At 50.8% G+C, this 14,197-nt stretch overlaps 1 protein-coding gene across 7 annotated transcripts in view; it reads left to right on the forward strand.

The window, feature by feature from the left end:
• SHROOM3 (shroom family member 3) overlaps positions 1-14,197 on the forward strand; it is a 291,226-nt gene that overhangs the window by 256,386 nt on the left and 20,643 nt on the right. For all 7 annotated transcript variants that reach the window (XM_045079903.1, XM_045079909.1, XM_045079905.1 and 4 more), the window contains 2 exons: positions 3,676-6,853; positions 13,396-13,469. In XM_045079903.1, coding sequence (XP_044935838.1) covers positions 3,676-6,853; positions 13,396-13,469 — 3,252 coding nt within the window. The remainder of the gene's footprint in view (positions 1-3,675; positions 6,854-13,395; positions 13,470-14,197) is intronic.

Consider the following 14,197-nt stretch of genomic DNA (forward strand, 5'->3'; position numbering starts at 1 on the left):
CTGGTTTAGGTCTGGATTTCACTGAACCTGTATTTCAGCGGCTTGCTGTCAGACCTGGCTCACGGTCTCTCCGCCGTCCTGCAGAACTCTCACACAGTGGTCCTCGGTGTTAAAGTCCTTCAGACGAAATCTGGAAAAGCTAAGTAATCCAGGCCCCTCCAGGGAGGCTGAAATAACAGTATCAAAATGCTGAAGACTCAGTACTACCTCTCGGGTGATTTCTGGCTCCTGGGGGTATAATACTGAACAAGACATAAAAAGCCCCCACCCTGTAATATTTGCTGACCTCGGTCTGTTCCACACATTAATCATCCACTAGATGCTTCTTGGAAAAAGTTCCTGGGACCAAATTAACTTAGAAAACACTATTTTCCTTTTGAAACATCATATGAACAATAGTTTATTAAAGACTTAGAAGTCTTATAGCAAATAGAATTAATTCATTTAGCCCGGCATTTTCCAAACACCGGATCATCTCAGCAATTCACGTTCTAGGAGTGCACTTTAGAAAACGTTTTCATACACTTGTTTGTGCTCTTTGCTGAGTTTTAAGTATTTAGAAAATACACATAAACACACAAAAGAAAGAGTAATATTACAAGAATTATAAGTAATACTATAAAGAATTCGTGGATCGACCACAGAAGCAACAGCCTGTCGTATTTGCTTCAGCTCTTAAGCGTTACAGACACAACTGAAGTCTCTCATATAATGAAAGGGACGGCGAGTGATGGCAGTGGTGGTGAGTGCTGTGGAGGCAAGAAGCAGAGTAACAGGGGCAAGCATGGTGGGGGGCTCTTTAGAAGCTCCTTCATTCCAGGAAGTCTTCTCTCAAGGAGAGACTTCAGCAAAGTAGAAGTGAGCTGGGTAAAGAGCATACCGTGTGGTGGCAACAGGGCATGCAAAGGCCCCGAGACACTGGAAAATCTTTCATGGGTTTGTCACAGGAAGGAGGCCCTTACACTGGAGGGCAGTGAGCTAGAGGAGACCAGGAGAAGTGAGCCTGGGGGCTGGCCAGACCACGATCAGGAGCCCGTCACACTTTCCTTGATAGTAAGGCCATCTCTGTGTGGGCTGGGATCGTCGCAGGGACCGAAGACCACATCCCAAGTTCTTCTTCCTCACTCATTCCAAGTGCCATCTTGGAAACAGGAGCGGCAAAGATAATCAAAATGGCGACTTCCAGGAAGTGGTGCGAGAATTCACCCCACTCAGTCCTACTCGTCACTCAGGTCAGGAGCGGGGATCCCAGGGGACTGAGCCCCCCCCCCCCTCCGAGTACCATCCTCCCATGGTACGTTCCACTGAAGGTCGGTGGGTTAGTTTTCCTTTAGCCACAGGATGGAACCTGCGGAACCCTTGTTCTGCCCAAAGACGTTACACCAGTGAGTTCGTGTTTCTAGAATCATCTACCTTTGGGGATGTTAGTGATAACACTTCTTCCCACTCAGTAGTGAGTTTCAGTTACTCTGTCTGTTTGCTTTGACTTTTTCTGTCCCTAAGTAGATTTGACTTATCCTTTCCAGTGAATGATTCGGCTCAAATTCTCAGCCGCTGGGAGGGGGTTAAGGAGTGCCTACCGCCGGCATGGAACTGGGGAGCGGAACAGCCGTGATGGGATACACAGCTTCCATTTCCACTGGAAGCATCTGAGTCTCCTGTTAGAGGAGATAATAAGAAGTGTAAGTGGGTCGTACAAGGTTATCCTCACTGAGCTGTCATGGGCGTTTTTAACACAGTCTCTTCGTTTGAAGGGGGACTGGGAAGGGCGGGGAAGGGGGTAGAATCTGGCAGTGACATATGCCACACCACTGAGTGCCAGGACTGCTGTGTCCAAGCTGGCTGCTCCTTCCTTTCTCCTTTGAATTTATACCTGTCCCTCCCGAAGCAGGATGCGCCATTCAGTAAATAGACGTCGTCTAAAAAAAGAAGAATTACATTCTTGAGGTGAAATGCTGACAGTGTAGGCTTCCTTGAATTCCAGTGCCAGTTTTGAGGTAGAATATGGTCCTTCCAGTCTCCTGTCATAGACCCTGGATTTGCGCCAACCATAAATCATTATCCTATACTTAGACAATAAGGTACCATATAAACTTAAATAAGGTCTAGAAATATAATAACAGCCATGTGAGTTTTAATAGTGTCTAAATGCGTTTTCATTTAAAATACGAAAACTTAGGCATCTGGGTGGCTCAGTGGGTTAATAAGCCTCTGCCGTTGGCTCAGGTCATGATCCCAGGGTCCTGGGATTGAGCCCCGCATCGGGCTCTCTGCTCAGTAGGGAGCCTGCTTCCTCCTCTCTCTCTACCTGCCTCTCTGCCTACTTGTAATCTCTGTCAAATAAATTAAACATATATATATTTAAAATAAAATAAAATACTCCTTTAAAAAATAAAAATATAAAAACTTAGCAAAAAGTTTTAGTGTTTACCCTTTTGTAGAGAATGCTGAGTCACAAACCTTTGAACAGTTTTGAGATTGTTTGATTTTGAACCACTTGTTCCTTTCTATACGCCCTCACTCACCCCACATGCTGGGTGAAATATGTTTTAACGTTTGTAATTGAAGGTAATTATAAGTAATTTTGTTTTGAGGCAACTCTCTGGGGTATGTCGTGTCAAGATAGTCATTCCCCTTCCCCTAGCAGGCTCTGAAAATCACATAGAGGACTTTGTAAGGAGAAGGTCTTACCTTTCTAAGTGTTTGTTTTTTTTTAAGATTTATTTATTTGACAGAGATCACAAGTAGGTAGAGAGAGAGAGAGAGGGAGAGAGAGAGGAGGAAGCAGACTCCCCGCTGAGCAGCGAGCCGATGTGGGGATGGACCCCAGGACCCTGGGATCATGACCTGAGCCGAAGGCAGAGGCTTTAACCCACTGAGCCACCTGGGTGTCTTTTTTTTTTTTTTTTTTTTTTTTAAGATTTTATTTATTTATTTGTCAAAGTGGTTGAAGGAGGCTTTGCTCAGGCTTTGGGAAGTCATCCAAAGGTGACGGGACTCCTATAATTAAGACTTTCTTATAAAGCTTCCCCCTCCTGTCAGCCTTCTCGGACCTTGTCATTTCTCTGAATTTCTCTCATTCAGCTTTGTGTTTAGCTTTCTCACTGTAAACAAATTGTCTCTAGTAGTTGAGATTCCAGGAAGATTGCCAGGTTATAGCTCTTCAATTCCATAAAAAGGAAAGATACTAACTAAAAACATGCACACGTGCGTGCGGTTCACGTGCCTGGTCTCTTACCAAGCTCTTCCCCTTCTTCCCACAAATAGCCCAAGAGACACAAAGCGGCGGCCTCTCCCACTCCGCCGCTTCCTCTCTTCTTTCCTCCCCCACCTCCCATTTCTTGGCACACCGAATGTCACTGGCGGCATGTAGCAAATCACATCAATGTGTTGCCTGTACCCAAAGGCCACGCGACTTCCTCTGTGCCCCCCGCCCCGCCCCCTTGCAAGTCGGGGTGATTAATTCGAGACACATAGGTTACAGTGTTGAGCAATTACTCCAAGTGACAACAGGCACGGAGGCCGAGCAAGGCCCAAATATGGCCCTTTTCACCCACCCTTCCAAAACCCAAACATCTTGCCCAAGAGTACATTTATAAGCTGGGTCCTGTGCCTGTGCGCCTCCCAGATGGTAACAGGTCAGCGGTGCTGACTGCTTGTGTCCCTTTCTTCCAGCTCTTCTACCAGTGACCTCTCCAACTTTGACCATGCTTATCTGAGGCCAAGCCCTGACCACTGCAGCTCCCAGGGGAGCATGGAGAGCCTGGAGCCGGGCGGGGGCTACCCACCCTGCCACCTTCTTTCCCCTGCCAAGTCCACTAGCAGCATCGACCAGCTCGGCCACCTCCACAGCAAGAGAGACTCGGCGTACAGCTCCTTCTCCACCAGTTCGAGCCTCCTGGAGTACCCGCCTGCTGGCCTCCCAGGCCGGGAGCGGTCGGGCTCCGTGGACGCCACTGCTGCTCGCGGTGCCCTCCTGGAAGGGATGCGGCAGGCGGACATCCGCTATGTCAAGACAGTCTACGACCCCCGGAGGGGGGTGTCGGCTGAGTACGAGGTGAACTCTTCAGCCCTGCTTCTCCAAGGTAGGGAGGCACGGGCATCTGCAGACGGTCGGGGCTGCGATAAATGGCATCACGTTCCCCGGGGCAAGGGAGCGGCCCCCTCTTCCTGGAGCCAGCCATGCCCCAGCGCCCCAGAGACGGCCACTGCCAACCTGCCTCCTAAGGTGGGCGCACCCCTGCCCCCGGCTCGCAGCGACAGTTACGCAGCCTTTCGGCAGCGAGAACGGCCCAGCTCTTGGTCCAGCCTTGATCAGAAGCGGTTCTGCCGGCCCCAGGGAAGCCCCGCGGGCCCCCCGAAGTCCCCCTTCCTGGAGGAGCAGCTGCGTCCCGTGCCAGAGCGGAGTCCGGAGAGCAGCCCCCCCGCGCAGCCCAAGCACAGTTACCCCCCGAAGGCGCAGCCCGGCCAGCCTCTGCTGCCCACCGGCGTCTACCCCGTGCCTTCTCCGGAGCCGCACTTCGCCCAGGTACCGCGGCCCTCGGTCAGCAGCGGCGGCTCCCTCTACCCCGCACTGGCCAAGGAGAGCGGGTGCGCGGCTCCTCCCGGGGCCTGCGACAGGATGGCCCCCCTCGACCAGAACGGGAACCACGACGCGTCTAACAGGCCTGGGTTTGCCTTCTACCAGCCTCTAGAACACGATTTCGTGCCCCCGGTAGAGAGGAAACCTGAAACTTCCACCAAGTATGTCCCCTACAAAGCACACTTCCCTTCGGTACCTGAAAACGAGGAGGAGGTCACCCCGGAGAGGCCGGTCACTCCTCTCGGAGGCGACAGCCCGCATCCCGGCGAGAGAAGGAGCGCTCACAGCAGCAAACCGTCTTCTAATTTCCACAGCCTCAGATGCCCTCAGGCCTGGCACGTGGGTGAAGACCAGAGACCTGCCCGGCCCCCAGAGCCCTGGGAGGCTGATCTCCATGAAGACCACAGCGCCAGCCTGCCGCGGGGGCTGGAGAGGGACAGCCTCGGCCCGAGCCCGTCCAGCAGCTTTGGCAGGACCCAGTCAGCCTTTTCCTCTCTCCAGAACATTCCTGAGAGTCTAAGAAGGCAAAGCAGCTTGGAGCTAGGACGGGGAGCCCGGGAGGGCTACCTGGAGGGCTGGTCTACCTCTGTAGTCAACAGCAAGGCAGAAGACTCCGGGAGGAGAGCTGTTCCTGAGCACACGAGCCACCTGGACAGGCCGGTGTCCTACCCAAGGCCCGAGGCCAGACCCAGTGCGGTGGCCTCTTTCCCCGGCGCAGACCCGAGCTGTGAGGACCCGCCCTCCCCGCCCCACCTGCAGCCCGGCGGTCTGGGCAGGCGGCTCAGCTCCGGCGGCACCTGCGCCCCGCAGGGCTCTCAGCACGGGAGAGCCCCCTGCTCGGTGCTCGAGAAGGTTTCCCAGATCGAGCGGCGCGAGCACGGCGGCCCGAGGGTCCCCGGCGCCAGCGGCTCTGGCTACGGCCACAGCAGGACGCTCGCGACTCCGAATTCTCTGGGGCAGGACTTTGAGGAGCCGAAAGGCCGCGTCCGTCCGTCTGACTCCGCCGACCCCACGGGCAACGGGGAGCAGCACTCCAGGCCCCACGAGCCGAAGCCGGGCGAGGCCTCGGGGCAGCCGCAGGGGCAGCCGCGGCGGAGGGGCGCGGAGGGCGGCCGCGGTCCCCGGCCCGCAGGCGGCGAGCCCCCGCGCCGGGACCCCGCCCTGCCCCGCAGCCAGAGCACCTGTCAGCTTCGCAGCGAGGCGGGGAGGGAGCCCGGCTGGCCCGAGCCGAGGCCCGGCAGCCCCGAGTGGCCGGCGCCCGACGCCCCCTTCAGCCGCGCCTACCGGAACAGCATCAAGGACGCGCAGTGCCGGGTCCTGGGGGCCACCTCGTTCCGGCGCCGCGACCTCGAGCTGGGGACCCCCGCCGCGTCGAGACCCTGGCGCCCGCGGCCCGCCTCGGCGCACGTGGGGCTGCGGAGCCCGGAGGCGGCGGCCTCCCCGCACACCCCTCGGGAGCGGCACAGCGTGACCCCGGCCGAGGGCGACCCCGCCCGCCCCGCCGCCCCCGCCGCCCGGAGGGGGCCGCGCCGGCGCCTGACGGCGGAGCAGAAGAAGCGCTCGTACTCGGAGCCCGAGAAGATGAACGAGGTGGGCGTCGCGGAGGAGGCGGCGCCGGCGCGGCTGAGCCCTCGGCGGCCGGGGCTGCGCCTCCCCGAGAGCTCCGTGGCCGACCGGCGCCGCGTGTTCGAGCGCGACGGCAGGGCCTGCTCCGCGCTCTGCCTGTCGGGCCCCGAGCTGAGGCAGTTCCAGCAGAGCGCCCTGGCCGACTACGTGCAGCGCAAGACCGGCCAGCGGCCCCCCTGCGCCGCGGGCTGCGGCCTCCAGGAGCCGGGGCCGCCGCGGGAGCGCACCCAGGGCGCCCACGCGCAGCCCGGCCTCGCCCCGGCCGCCAGCCTCTGCTCGCTGCGGGAGCCCCCGCCGCAGCCCCGCAGGGAGGCCGCCCCCCTGCCGGCCACGGCGCCCGGGGCCGCGGGGGACACCGCGCGGGGCCCCCGAGACCGCAGCGGCTCCTTCGCTGGGGGCCGCCTCCCGGGGGAACGGCGACGCGGGGACCAGGCCCCGAGGGAGCAGCTCGGCGGAGCCAGTCACTGTGGACCGAAGGGCGCCCAGAGGGTGGACAGGACCCCTGGGGAGCCCTTTTTGTGGGGAGCCGCGGCCAAGCGGGCTGGGAAGTCCATGTCCGCGGAGGACCTGCTGGAGCGCTCCGACAGCCTGGCCGTGCCCGTCCACGTGAGATCGCGGTCCTCTCCCACCGCGGACCAGCGCCAGGTACGTGCGGCCTCCGTGGGGGTCCCCGCTCCCCCCACCTCTCCCCGCTTTAACCTTCTGGCCACAGACAAAAGGGTAGCATTTGTTTCCTTGGAGTGATGTCTTTCTCCATGCCCTGATACCCTTAGGGAGATACAGACCCATACATACATAGAGTCGTGAAGATCTCTTGTATAGATCCATGTATCTTACATAGAGACACACGTACATATAGAAGCCCGTGTGTGTACGCGTGTCCACTTCATATCAGGGAGTTACCCGCCTCTCAGTGCAAGAATGCATGGTTAGGAAAATTAGGGATTACCTTTTTTGCTGGTTCGGCTTTTTTACATTCATCGAATAGACATGGCTTCTCAATATTTTTAAGATTTTAGCTTTGCATCCTCTGTTTCCAGCTTTTGCATTTGCAAAACATGAGTTATTGGCTCTAATACTTACTGGCTATGGAACCCCTGGCCGGCAGCTCAGTCTGCTTCACGTTTGTTATCTGACTAACCCTCACAGTCCAGGTCGTCTGTTGCCCACATTAAACCTAGGTCTCCCCGACTCCCATCTGAATTCTTGGAATAACCATTTTGGTGAGATAGGAGAATCACAGACTCAAATTCTCACATAAAAGGATTTTTTTTTAAAAAAAAGATTTTATTTATTTATTTGACAGGCAGAGATCACAAGTAGGCAGAGAGGCAGGCAGAGAGAGAGGAGGAGGAAGCAGGCTCCCCGATGAGCAGAGAGCCCGATGTGGGGCTTGATCCCAGGACCCTGGGATCACCGACCCAAGCCGAAGGCAGAGGCTCTAACCCACTGAGCCACCCGGGCGCCCCACATAAAAGGATTTTCTAATAAAGATTTTGAACTATTCGAAGGTTATGGGGTGCTTTCCGCTGGAGAGTTCAGCAAAGCTAGCAGTAGAACCTGAGCACTGTCAGGACTTGAGTCATTGCCCTAATTCGTAGTCCGTCCAGTGCACTGCAGGTCACGGGAGCTGTAAGGTTCCCTGCCCACCTCGGAAGGTATTAGGAATCCACATCCAGGTTAGCGCAGGGACCACACTCCACTGTCACGTCTCCCGTTCTGTGTCCCCCAGCAGAGCAGTCAGTCATTTAGCAAGCATGTGTAGAGCGTGTGCGGTATGAAAAGCCCTGTCCTGCACGGCTGGGGGAACCACAGAAGGACGTAAGGCTCACACCTTTCCGGGGTCCACAACCGAGGGAGGAAGATGAGGAACTTCTATATAAATGACTCAGGACCAGCGAGTGCTTTGGAGCAGTGAGAGATAATGCGCTCTGGGAGGGGAGACGGATTAATTCTAACTGAGGGGAACTAAGGGCTTCTCTTGAAGGAGATGGTATTTGAACCAGGCTGTGAAGGATGGGCAAGATGTGGACAAAAGATTGGGGGTTGTGTGTGGGAGGTATTAGTTGGTAGAAACAGATTCCAGGAAGGAAAGATTCAGACATGACGACCTGAGACCTTTTTTGCTGCGCTGCTTCTGAAACAAAATACTGTACCCATCTAGATATGTTCTGTTCCAAAATATCCAGAAATATTTTCTCCCCAGTATAAATGCACAAAAAACTGTATGGAAGCCATCCTCCATAAGCTTTCTTTCTTTCTTTCTTTCTTTTTTTTTTTTAAGATTTTATTTATTTATTTGACAGAGAGAGATCACAGGTAGGTAGACAGGCTGGCAGAGAGAGAGAGAGAAGCAGGCTTCCTGCTGAGCAGAGAGCCCGATGTGGGACTCGATCCCAGGACCCTGAGATCATGGCCTGAGCCGAAGGCAGCGGCTTAACCCACTGAGCCACCCAGGTGCCCCTCCATAAGCTTTCATTAACCATCTTGCTCCCCGGAGAATGAAGCACAAAGCTAGTTTCTGCTCCGCATCCCACCACCTAAAATTCCGAAAACCCATGTCAGCTGGTTTGATGGCACTTCAGTAGCATAACAACCCAAACATTTTCTCAATTTTTCTTCCCAGGCTCTCTAAAGAAAATAGAAATGTTTAGGTGAAAACTAAATCATCTTTTGCTATTTCTTACTCTATTTCATTATTCTTCCTTCAGGAATTAGTTGGATGGCTGGGACTGTTCCTCCACTTTCTTCCCAAATATGTCTCAAGTCTAGTAAACTAAGAAATAAACCTAAAACATAGGTGGTGTAGAGAAATGATGAACTTCCTCCAACTCCCAGCTGAATGTGTCCTTTTTTTTTTTTAGGTTTTTTTTTTTTTTTCTTTAATTTACTTGACAGAGACAGCGAGATCACAAGTAGGCAGAGAAGCAAGCAGAGGAGGAGGGGGAAGCGGGCTCCCCGCTGAGCAGAGAGCCCGATGTGGGGCTCGATCCCAGGACCCTGAGATCATGACCTGAGCCGAAGGCAGAGGCTTAACCCTCTGAGCCACCCAGGTGCCCCTGAATGTGTCCTTTGAAAACCTTTTTTAGAGAAATACAGAACCTTATTTACGTCCTCTTCAATAAAGAGAGTGCGATACTAAATGCTTAATTTGGGGACTTTGAAGCCAGAAGGGGAAGATATTTCAAAATGAAATACTTTACCTGTGCTGCTTTGCTTCTCCAAACTCTGAAAACAGATGACCAGCGCCCAGATTGTAACTGTGCCAGGACTGGGCTCTCGAGTTTCCTTCCCCCATTCTCCCGCCCAGCAACCAGACTTTGCCTGCCCCGAGACCTGGGCCACGGCAAGGTCTTCTCCATGCCTCTGCATACAGCCATCCTATTCGTAGAACTAGTTAAAAATAAAAATAAAACAGAATAAAACTAGGCTCTACAATTACTGTGGATATTATTTCAGGATATTGTTTTTCTATGTGCATGAATTCAAGACTTTACCATTATTATTATTAAGCTTTAATGAAGGTAGTCAATAAGAATTTGTCTCACCCCAGCTTTAGAGAACTCCGCAGAAACTAGTTGCCTACGAAGTTAAAGCAAAATATGGAGCCTTGTTCTGCGGCTGGCTTATTCCATGGCACAAATGCCCGTCGCTCCTGCCAGCCAGATGCTATTAGAGCAGGATGTTATAAGCTTTTGACAAAGATTCATTTCCTTTTCAGAAGTCCATTAATGAGATAGTTTCTGCCGCCAAAACAAGTTTAGCATGGAAGTCAGCTCCTTGTTGATACAAACTGATCATTCCTGCTCCTGGACAACCACAGAAGGCTGCCCCTACTGGGAACCCGAGACCTGCTGAGACCCTCCGCAGGCCTGGGCCTCCCCTTGGCCACCGATGGTCCTCTCTGAAACACGCAGCCTCTTACCACTTCTCCGTTAATTCTTCTTCATTTGAAAAGCGTAATTGTAGAACTAATGGATATTATTGATAGAGCTGAAGGACACATCAAATGCTTGCCGACTTTCTGCTTTCTATAAAACTTCGGAAAACTTAACGTTTTTTTAAAATGGGTGGGCCCCGCACAACTGCCAGATAATACCCAAATATGTCTGCTTTGGAGATGGAAATTCACACCTTTTCATTGCATAAATTTAGAATCCAGCAAAGGCTATAAAAAGAAGCCTTTGGAGAAAGAAGATTCCTGGCTGGGAGTTGTTTTTTCCAGATGCTGAGTCAGAGGTTTCCCTAGCTCTCACTGTTATTTACGGGGCCCTCAGTTCCTGATATATAAGATATTCACCATGTGATAGTATGCCAGTCGTTTAATTGCTGAGGAAATTGCTTAGTTCATCCCACGTGTTGGATGTACGTCCAATTCTGTAGAACGCTGCTTGGAAATCATTCTAGCACCCCTCAGGAAGCAGCCATTCAAACTGTGTATAAACAGAATCACCTTTCCATGAAATGTGAAGTTACAAATAGCTAATAATAATAGTAAATGTTTACTAAGTACGTATCAGTCATGTTCTTCATGTTTTATAAGCAGAAAAATAATCCTCACATATATGCAAAGAAGGAGATACTGTTGTCTCTGTGTTTCAGTTGAAGGATCCGAGACACAGAAAGGGTGAGAAATTTGCCCAATGTAGTGGGAATGAGGTTTTTGACCCCCTGCTGTCTGACTCCAGATTCTGCGAGTCCCTTGAATAAAAAAAGACTGGGTATAGGAAGTGGCAGAGTTAAATATCTATCTGAAAACTTCAAGCCAATGAATTGATTTCATTTTAACATTTCTTGATTACTGTCATTCCCATTTAAATAAAATTTTAAGATTTCTCAAATGGATTCCTAATTCATTTTAGCAGATACTTGGAAACTGATATCCACAGTAGGCGAATACTACTGTCTTCCTATTTCCCTGGCCACGGAGATAGCAAGATATCTAACTCCGAACCCGAAGCGAGAGTAAGCATCGGGATTCGACAGACTTCAGGTTTATGATAAAGTCTTAAGTTTGCTATGCCTAATGAAGTCTAAGAACAGGGGTATTTTTAAATCAGTCACCAGAAGTCAGATAACTGACAAAAACAAACAGACATTTACCCAAGTGTCTATTGGAATAACTCTAACCCTCATATTTCTCCCATCGCCATTGCTGTAAGTACTTTATTTTCTATAAACTGGTAAGAAGTGTAAAGTCTTCTTTGGCAATTAATTTATGCCCAAATCAGCGCAAGTAAATGTGGCACAAATTGATTTCCTTGGGCTTATACTATATTAGACTTCTGTGCAAATGATACTGTAATCGATAGATTTAGAGAGGTCTCTTAATGGCCTATTAGTGCGTCTGACCTGTGCACACCCATGTATCAACTTAAGATTGATATTCTGAGGGTCAACTCATGTGACTGCAGAAGTTAAACTCATTCTCATACTGAAATTCAAAGGAAAAAAGAAAATGGGAAAATATACTTAATTGTTAGTGGGCAAGGAACTCAAAGGGGATCTAGAAGCATTCTCAGTTAATTGCACGTTTTTGTCAAGAGGGGGTGAACAGGGAAAGATTTTAAAGGACCGGAGGGTTTCGTGGAGAGCAGGAATCCCCAGTCCCTAGAGTGATATTTGAGCAAATTGGAGAAACATGGAACTTCTTTTTCTCAAACCATTCAAGCTGCCAGCCTCCATTCACTTGTTAAGATTCCAAGGAAAGATGTTGGGCTTGAAGCCATCGTGGTTTGAACGCTGGTTCCTCGACTCGAACTGTGGGTTACGGAGCAGCAGTTACCTGCCCTCTCCTCACTGTTGTAGACCGAATCACAGAGGGATCATTAGGTGCCCGATACAATTCCACGCACCTAGTTTGGGGATTTTCCGGTACGTGGCTGGCACTCCGGAAATGCCATGACGGATAGCTGCGATCCACGATATTTATGTGTGTGTTTTTCCTGCAGGTCTACTACCACCATCGGTGTTTTGTTGTTGTTTGTTTGTTTTGGGGGTTGTTTTTTGTTTTTTGGTTTTTTTTGCCTTTTAGTGCTTTTACCACTGACTGGGCCAAAAAAAAAAAAAAAAAAAAAAGGTAGAAAGTTAGTAGCCCTTTGGACAGATTAATGGTGAAGTAAGTTGCTCACACTTAAGTGTAGGGATCATATGGATTTAATTTCTGTTATTTATAAATAATTAAAAATTAAATATATTATCAGGGGCACCTGGGTGGCTCAGTGGGTTAAAGCCTCTGCCTTCGGCTCAGGTCATGATCCCAGGGTCCTGGGATCGAGCCCCGCATCGGGCTCTCTGCTCAGCAGGAAGCCTGCTTCCCTTCCTCTCTCTCTGCCTGCCTCTCTGCCTACTTGTGATCTCTGTCTGTCAAATAAATAAACAAAATATTAAAAAAAAAAACATTTTTTAAATTAAAAAAAATTAAATGTATTATCAGTAGCAAGATCATTGTTTTCATCAGGACCTGTTCACATGGGCCAAATATTGTACTATCAAAAGCTCACCAAAAAAAAAACCAAAAAACCTCACCTACCACCCTTTCAGGAAACCAATCTACATCCTTATTAAAAACAAATATAAGTAATGATGACCCCTGAAAAGTTGCCAAAGTCACTGATACCTTACCCTACTTGTGGGTGAAATTTTTTTTTTCCCTGAAAAGAAAATACTTAAACCTGATTACAAGCCAGATTCATATCTCTTCTCTCATTATAACTGAAAACATTTGAGATTTTTGCTAAATTCAATAAACTATCCTTGTATTGTCATCTCCCATGTTTCCCTATCGCTGTTTCAAAAGTATGGTCCTTTGAAAGAATTTTCATCGCTCTATTTCGCGTGCAGGGTCATTTGAACCCTGGGGGTGACCGTCATCAGACTTCTGCTTAGAACATGTCTTTGTGAGGAGAGGCCCCTGGGGAGACAGAACAAGGCCCAAACCCTAGGCCTGCCACTTGTGGCCTTGGGAAGGGCAACGGCTTTGGGCCTGTCTCCTCCTCAGTGCCCTGGGGTTAACAGTAGTTCCTGGGGCTTTGGGGGTGAAGCGGCCAGTATGCGACAGTGCCTCGTTGGTGCCTGACACTAGTAGGCCTCTGATAAACGTTCTCTCTCCTTTCTACTGTCACCCTCTTGGTAAATTTAAACGCCTGTTTGTTGGTAGTAACGCTGTGCCTTTCTTGTGTTTCAAGGATGTGGTTTTGGGGGAAAACAACAGCTTTGGTCTCATGAAGGATCCGTGTTATTCGGCTGCCCCTGGGTCCAGGTATGTCCGTGTGTTTCGGAGGCTCTCTGCCTTGTGAATGCTGCACTTTGCTCTTTCTCTTCCGCTCTACCAGAAAGGGAAATGTGACATTACGATGTTTCACAGTATTGTGCGTTGCCTTTTCAGTTTGTCTAGGCCATAGGAAACTTTAAAATTTTTCCTTTATAGATGACTTTCTCTAAAAATGATACTTACTCGGAATAGGTTTTGAATGTGCACTTTGAGGCAGTAGCTGACGTCAAGTAAGTTTAGCCTTAGAAAGGTTCACGGAGCAAACGCTGAGGCCTCACCACTGGGGCCGTGTGGGCTCTTTTCCGGCTCTGCGCGCAGAGGATCAGGTGCGGTGACTAGAGCACAGGAGAAGTATGGGCGTCTCGTGAACAGCCTCACAGAGCCAGACAAACGTATCAGAAGCACAGGAGGTAAAAAATAAAGCTCCCAAATCATAATTTTCAGGCCCTTAGGAATAGGAAATAGGAAAGGTAGTTTAAAACTGCCATCAAGGGGCGCCTGGGTGGCTCAGTCCGTTAAGCGTCTACCTTCAGCTCAGGTCATGATCTCAGGTCCTGGGATAGAGTCCCGCCTCCGGCTCCCTGCTCAGCGGGGAGCCTGCTTCCCCCTCTCGCTCTGCCCTTCCTCTCCCACTCATGCCCTCTCACTCTTTAAAAAAAAAAAAAAAAAAGCAGCCCACATGGTGTCAGAAAGTGGGTACTTAGTTACCTTCTATC

This window comes from Mustela putorius, unplaced genomic scaffold (assembly GCF_011764305.1).
Source record: "Mustela putorius furo isolate JIRA1106 unplaced genomic scaffold, ASM1176430v1.1 tig00000430_pilon_pilon_pilon, whole genome shotgun sequence".
Taxonomy (NCBI): domain Eukaryota; kingdom Metazoa; phylum Chordata; class Mammalia; order Carnivora; family Mustelidae; genus Mustela; species Mustela putorius.